The sequence below is a fragment of the Camellia sinensis genome, chromosome 2 (assembly GCF_055761805.1).
Source record: "Camellia sinensis isolate YWXY chromosome 2, ASM5576180v1, whole genome shotgun sequence".
Classification (NCBI taxonomy): Eukaryota; Viridiplantae; Streptophyta; class Magnoliopsida; order Ericales; family Theaceae; genus Camellia; species Camellia sinensis.
In genome coordinates, this window is record NC_138962.1 from 188,327,363 (window position 1) to 188,335,194 (window position 7,832).

Sequence of the window (7,832 nt, forward strand, 5' to 3'; positions counted from 1 at the left end):
GACATTATAAAGTGACTTTTTGGCCCTAAAATTCCATTTTTTCTCCTTCTCTTCTTCTCCCATCCTCCAAAACGAAACCCTAACCTTCCAAACTCTTGATTTCTCTTCTATTTACCCAAGATTCAGCCCAAATCTTTCAAGAATGTTGAAGAGCAAGCATAGATCAAGACTTCTACCGATTGTTTTGCGATTTCATTGAAATTTCAAGTTGGGTCTTCATCTTTAGCTTCAAATCTTGAGGTAGGGATTTCCTTATTCATTTTCAATACCTCATCTATAGATAGATATGTGGTAGATTTGTATTGCATAAAAATCATATCCATTATGGATTTCTTTGAAAGTCATGAAAGGGAACCTAGGGTTTGTTGTTTGGGAATAAGATTGTTAAATTGATTGTTGTTTGGGTTAATTGGGGAGTAATCTAGCATGTTTATGTTGAAAGAAGAAAAAATCCTAATTTAATGTTTTGACTTGGTGAATTAAAAATGGGTAAAGTTGAATAATGTTTGTAAATTGTTATTATGGGTTGTGTAAATGTGTTAATAGCTAAAGGGGAGAATTAACCATGGCATTGAAATTATTTTGGATTGAACATATTAAATTGAGTTGGGTTATGGCTTTGATATCCATGGAATTAGTTTTGTGAAATGCAAAGAATGGATTGGGATAAACGGTGGAGTATGTTAACTTGGAAAATAAGAGAATTGATTTTTGAAATGGAAGAATGGAATGATAACACTATGTAAATTTCAAAAATTAACTTGAGGTTGGATTTAAAATCTCATGAGAGTTGAATTATTATAATATGTGTGTTGAATACATACATTTGGAGGTTTTGTTACTATTGTTGTTGTTGGATTTAAAATCTCATGAGAGTTGAATTATTATAATACGTGTGTTGAATACATACATTTAGAGGTTTTGTCCTTGGTCATCGGTGGAGGATGACATTGTTGTGTTGAATTGTTGTATATGCATTACACTTGTGTTAGTTGTAATTTGTTGAATAGTGTATGTGTATGCATTACACTTGTTGGTTGTACTTTGTCATATTGTAATGATTGGTAACGTATACTGCGCTGAGAATGAGAGGTACCATTACCTTCCAGCTAGCGCCTAGAGAATTGGTCGCGCTTAGAATGAGAGGTACCAGTACCTTCTAGCTAGCACCTATAGAACTTGGCAGAGGTACCATTACCTTCCAGCCGGCGTCTGGTAAATTGACATGTCATTGTGGAAAGGTGTATCCTTGGCTTATTGTGCTTAAGGCAGGTAAAGCAGAACTTATTTATCATTATTGTCTCAGTGTATCTGGGTATGTTATGGGTTATGATGGTTATAGTTTTGGAAGGCCGAGTTGTCTCATTTGTTGATTAGATGCTTGTTGGTTGCTTGTTATTTCGTTTTGTACTAAAGGTATGCATTTATAGATATGAATGTGTTAGAAACGGACATAAATACTATATTGAGATTGTGAAAAATGTGAAGGATATTGGATACTTGTGAACATGTTTTGAAAAGGAAAATCAGGTGCAAGTCCAGAAAGTGAGAGAAAACGTAATGGGCTTGGTGAAATTGTTTTCTAGAATTTGTTATTGTCATACGAATTTCAGAAAAAGGTAACAGGAAGAAAGAAAAGTGAATTGCTTACATTATTGAATGAAATGAATGATTTTGCGAAAAGTTCTTATATACGTATATTTCTATATAAACTGTCACATTATTATTATAGCATGAGACTAAGCATTCATGATTATAGCTATCTGTAAGTTGTTATTGTTTAGGATCATGTTGAGATTCCTATTGGACTTTATGTTCATCCCACGTTGCTAATCCTTTTTCAGGTGAGCGTTAAGAAGTGTTTCAAGGTCATCGATCTTCTTTACTTGTTGGCCACGGGGCCTTTTATTTGTTGGCGGAATGCCATTGATGTAAAAGGGTTAAACCCTTCCTCTTAGTTTAAAAGATGTAAGTTTATGGGCAATTTATTTAAATATAACTCTTGTTGCATTCATATTATATTTGGATGAGGGAATCTTTATTCATGTGTTCTTGTAAATATAAAGAGTTTTTGTATGTTATGTTTGAAATTGAATCTATAATAATGATTTGGTAATGGAATCCGAGTAATAAAAAGGCAAGGCATTACAGTTTTATTTTTATTTAATCACCAATTTTATACAACAATCTTAAAACAGATTATTTGTGTCTCAAAAAAGAAGACTAAAAACAAATTCTTTTTATAAAGTATCTTATAAAAGTTTTATTTTTCTGAAAAATATATATGTTCTTCAATTTACTTGTTCTCTGAATTTTTCTTATTTAAAAAAAATTAGAACAAGTTGTTTTGGTTTTAGTTTTGTTTGCCTATTTCTTTCTAGTTTTATTTGGTATAACTCTTCGGAATTAAAATTAATTTAATTACTTGGAATTATTGGTTTGTTTTCACTTTTTTATTTTAATTTTTTTTATAGTATTTTATCATGCAATTTATGTTATAGTTAATTTATTTTGCTATTTCATAGGTTGGTAGAAGCTGGGGGAAAAAAATTAATTTAATTGCATAAGGCTCTTACAGATCTATATATTATTTGTTTTGTCTTATTTTGTTTTTTTTTTTTTTTTGTTGCTAACTTTCTTTATAGGTATACCTATACGAATGGAAAAGAAAAAATAAGAACAAAACAAGAACTAATTAAATTGGAACATATTTGGACTATTAAAAATTTTGAACAGAGATACCTGAGTGTGGGGGAAAAAAATTGTACCTTTCGTTTTGTGGATTGTTTTGTACACTATTTTGACAACAATTTTATTGCTTGTATTTTTGTTAGCAATTTTTATTGCTTGTAATTCCTATAGCAATTTTATTGATTGTAATTGTGTTTTTGGGACTTCAGGTTTTATTACCCTAGTTTATCCCTAGGGAATTTAATTCTGAATTTATTTCCCATTGACAAGTCAACAATGTCTTGAAAGTTTTGTAAAAAAGGCACTTTTGTTGTCTAAGGTTAATTATGTTTTAAGTGGTACCTTTGTGACCCCTTCAATCTTCTTAGAAATTTTCCTGGTTTTGTTTGGTTTCTAAAGTTAAGTGGTGAGATCAATTTTTGAATTAATTTCAGTATTTTAAGATTTTCTAGTGTCAATTTGATTTCTGGAAAAACATAATAATTGAAATTCTATTGTGTTTTTTAGAAATGACAACTGTTACTGATGTTGCTGCAACTAGTACCGGAGTTATGAATGTTGATGGGAATCTGAATCCCATAGCGAATGGAATGCCAACCTCTATTGTTAATATTGTGTCTGTTCCGGGAGGACCACTCAATCATCATGAGCGTACGAAGAAGTTCACTAGCGTGAATTTCAAGTGTATAGGCACCGTGCCTTTTTCGAGTCTAAGGCATGCATCTCACACCGACTTGCTTTATTGACATAGAGTCACCACTTAATTTATAAAGATAAATTAAAAAATCTTTAACAATGAAAACTAAATTAAGACCTAATCCGTCATAACCAAAAACATTTTAGGTTCGAGAGTTTGGATACAAAAGGGGAAGGCCATTTGCATGGAAGCATCCCCTTTTGCCCAATCCAAAGATTAGCCTCTACTCACTCTCTATTCTATGATTTTAGTGGTTAATTGTCCACAAAAAATCATTTTAGACCTAAAACCTTTAACTAATCCTAAAGTTATGTGATTTAAATAAAAAAAATGTCATTTATTTTAGTAAGATAGATTTTCCACTGAAAATAGATTTTAAATAAAACATGGCCGTAAACTTGAACTAAAATTACAACACTTACAAAACATCCAAAACAAAAAATTTTGCACGTAAAGACGCATTTAACTTGTATAATTAAAGACGCATTCTATTGTGTTTTCCTCTACATCCATGATTTATTGGCAGCCTTCTTCCAGATGGAAGCTGAAGTCTCAACAAATCCAGAAAACAAACCTTTGATTTAGAGGCATATGTAACTACAGCATAAAATGAAACCAAGAAAAGATTTAAAAAAAAAAAAGGCATCTAAATATATATATATATATATATATAATGTCTCTGATTGTGATGAAAAATGATCAGCTTGTTGTTCCAGATTAATAAAAGGCATCGAGAAGCGCATACTAGAATTTAGGTTGGCAAGAACAAACAAAAATAAAAAGAAACAAAAAAAAAACACCTTTCAGCAAGATGTGAATGTACTTGTAAGTGAAAAACAAAATGATTATAAAGAGTAATATTAAAAATAATAACCTGAAGTCAGATTGGGAGTGCAGAAGGCAACAATTGTTCAGTATCTCAATGAATTTTTATTTTGTTCAATTACAATTGCCCGATATCCCTAATGTTTCATTCCATGTCAAATTCCTCTGATATAGCTAACAGGAGTAGATCCTGCCTGGGGAATTTTAGGCATCCTGTGACAACAGTTTTTCTAAACCCAATTTCCTCCAATTTTTGCAATTTGTGCAGATTCAGTGCGTGCAGCTACTGCATTATAGACTCTGATAATGTGTCGCTTCCAAACACAGGCTTTAATTTGTTGCATGACTTGATTTTGACAGTCATTGGACTTTGTGGCTGCTGCAATGAAGTGCCCATAGTTTCAAGCATAGGGCAACTCTCAAGATTCAAAGTTTCAAGTTACTGGCTTCCACAGTATATGTACTTCAAATCAACAACATTGGAAATCCATAAAGTCTGTAAACTTTCGGCCAATCTGATAGTGTCGTCTAATTTCTGCAGTTTTGGACACTCCCAAAATTTTAGAGTTTGTAGAGAGGGCAATCTGCATCCAACTCTCATTAGTTCTGGTAATTCCCACAGATATAATGTCTCCAGATTTTGCAATTTAAGCTCTGGAGAGGATTGTTCAAATGCTGTCTCCAATTTATCACAAAATCTGACTTGAAGAACTTTGAGGTTTTCTGGCAGCTGGGATGACGAGAAAACAGTCGAAAGCTTAGGACAACAGTCAAGATATAGACATTTAAGCTTTTGTGCATCTCTCAATCCAACAGCCTTTGATTGCCTGAAGGCTGGAAACACCAATATCATCAAACCATTTGTTGAATGTGTTATTGATAAAAAAACACACAGTCAGCATTGTAGAGCACATCCCCTACACCACTAGGGAAAATATCGAATCCATGTATCTCCAGTGATCATTGCTCTTTAAAAAGATCAAATTCTGCAGTCCGGAAGAGGATATCTCTGAAAATATGGTCATTTCTATAAGAATATGTATCCCCATTCTTATTTTTCCCTTTGGTAGGACGGACACATAAATGAAATCATGTCTCTAGCAAAAAGGGATTTATCTCCAGGGATTTTTCTTTAAGAGTGGATTTTTCTTAATACCACTCATAGCAATGTGAGGATTGTCAAACTGGACATGCTCCACTGATTAGGATCATCCACTTCTGGCAGGGACTTCATATTTCTGCTCTTAACCCCTTGTATTTTTTCCATGTGTGGCAGATCAAGGCACTCAAGATGAGTCAACCTTGAGATTCCATAGGGAATCTCTTTAACAGTGGTCCCCAACAGAAAAATCATTTCCCCATGCATAAACCCTTCCAAGTTTGAACAACCCCTAAGGAGGAGTTGTCTGATGTGGCTAAAATTCTCAAGGGATGGTATATGAGTGATTGTTGTTCCAGAAAGATCCAAAACCTCAAGGCTCATGAGTACTTCCAAATTTGGCATTGTTGGTAAATCCTCACAACCTCTTATAGATAGCTGACTATCACGTCCTGCCAATTTACCCAGACAGAATTGCCTACCATAAGGAAGTCTCAAGGAAAAGAGGCTAATGGAATATAATGGAAGCTCCTGGAAGACTTGAGAAAATATGAGAATATGGTACATAATTCTATAATATACATGAAAAGATCTAGAAAAAGGTTCTAGAATATTCAAGTGAATGTTAGAAGGATGGAAGCAATAGAAGCTTCTAGAACCTCCTAGAGAAACGGAAGTGGTAAAAGATCATTATGCCTACCTCTAGAATGAGGTAGATGTTTGTATAGATATTTTTAGGGAGGATTCTAGAAGCCTCTTGTAAGATAAGAAAAGCTTCCATGAGAAGCCTCTCCATATTCCTTTTCTTATATGCTCTGGAATATTCTAAAGAAGGCCGAAGATGCCTATAAATAGGAGAGGGGCTCATTTGCTCCATCAATGATCCAAGAGTTGTAAAGCTTTCTCCCAAGTGAATACAAGGCATTCTCTCAAACTCTCTTGTGTTCTTATAACTTCTCTTTCCTATAAGTTTGTGTTCTTCTAACTTCTCTTTCCTATAAGTTTGTCAGAGAGGTCAAAATTTTGAAGGCAAGACATCTACTCAAAAGATGTATCTTTTATCTCTGTCAAAGCAATACAGCCTGACAATAATTGCTGACGCAGGTTTTTAAGCTTGGAAACTAAACGAAGAGTTTTTATTCCAGTTTTTGACAGGTTGAGAATTTGAAGAAAAGACAGATGGCTAAAGAATTGATAGGCAATGTTTTATAAATAGATGATGAGCATTAATCTCAAAAGGTAGTTTTTCTAAAGGAGTTTGTGATATATTAAGAATTTTAAGGCCACTAGGAAGTTTTTGTGACTGCTCATGGAATTCCTTACACTTTATAGCACCTGAAAGATCAAGAGTTTGGAGACTAGTTAGTAAATCAGTTTTGGGCAGTCTATCTAAGAGTTTACAACCACGTAGTGAGAGATAAGTAAGTTGTCCAAGATCTTTAAGTTTTGGTATCCTGTTAATAGAGGTATGTGAAAGATTAAGCATTTGAAGTTTTGGAGTGTGTCGAAAGGTTTTGTCAATAAATTTGGTCAAAGATGTAGTACCAGAAACATCAAGCACCATGAGATTTTTGAAAATTTTCAGACTACCTATTGTTTTGAAGCAAGAACACCCTCTAAGAATGAGCCAGTGTAATTCTTTAAGGTTGTAAAGAGATGAAGGTCAAGGATCAACATTCAGTTCAAATATATACGAGGTTAGTTGAACAAACTGATTTTATCATTCCATCTGCTTGACTGATTCTCCCAAAGCCTTTCCACTCACCATCCTCAAACAAATAAGCCAAGCCAAGACTGGTTGTCCCCTCACAGTCCTCAAGCAGATCAGCCAAGCCAATCCAAATCCACAACGGTCAAAGTCATCCAAATTTACAATTTCTCGATCGTTGTCCATGACAACGTAACCATTATCCGGCTTTTTCAAAAGTTGACAATCCACAAGCTCCATGAAAATAGACTGGCCCTTTTCATATGCCTTCTTCATACAATCAACATGCCCAAGGTATCCTTCCAATATCCAGTAAGCTATCAACTCACTGTAATGAATGCTTCCACGGTCGCAAAAGAAGTGACTACCATGCTGACAACATTCAATTAAAACACTTCTTGGCAACATGTCATACCCACTGTGTAGTAGCCATGCTAAATTATAGTTTTTACTATCAGATTCAAATGCTTCTTTCAAAGCACTCTCAAGCATCTGTGTTCCAGAATCACATTGAACAAAATAACTGAAGGCATTTTCCATTTGTGCTCCGGAATCACAACATACCTCATCCACATAAAGTATTACAATCCGTGGTTCTTAAAATATAAAAACAATTCAAACCACCAAAACCATGAACAAAGTAGTAGTAGAGATTGTATGTCTATGTATTGTTACATCTATATCTGTTTTTTGAAAACAAAAACCAACTAACATATATCATCTTTTTTATTTATTATTTTTAGAGTTAGATTTAAAAACCAAAAAATATAGATAAACAATACATTTATTTTTTTCAATTCAAAAAATATATT

The 7,832-nt window shown here is 33.5% G+C and overlaps 1 protein-coding gene across 1 annotated transcript; it reads right to left on the minus strand.

Annotated features, from left to right (window-relative positions):
• Positions 1–6,495: 6,495 nt before the first annotated feature.
• On the minus strand, positions 6,496–7,560 carry LOC145819313 (putative disease resistance protein At5g45510). Its single transcript, XM_082913294.1, has 2 exons — positions 7,089–7,560; positions 6,496–6,902 (listed from the first exon to the last, which is right to left on the minus strand). The coding sequence occupies exons 1-2, from the start codon at positions 7,558–7,560 to the stop codon at positions 6,496–6,498; spliced, it is 879 nt and encodes a 292-aa protein (XP_082769420.1).
• Between the last annotated feature and the right edge of the window lie 272 nt (positions 7,561–7,832).

Bases quoted from the DNA above. Each gene is read 5' to 3' on its own strand.
- LOC145819313 (XM_082913294.1), bottom strand. From the start codon at position 7,560: ATGGAAAATGCCTTCAGTTATTTTGTTCAATGTGATTCTGGAACACAG. The intron at 6,903-7,088 runs GTTTGAGGATGG...TCAAAACAATAG, and splicing joins AGTCTTGGCTTGGCTTATTT to GTAGTCTGAAAATTTTCAAA.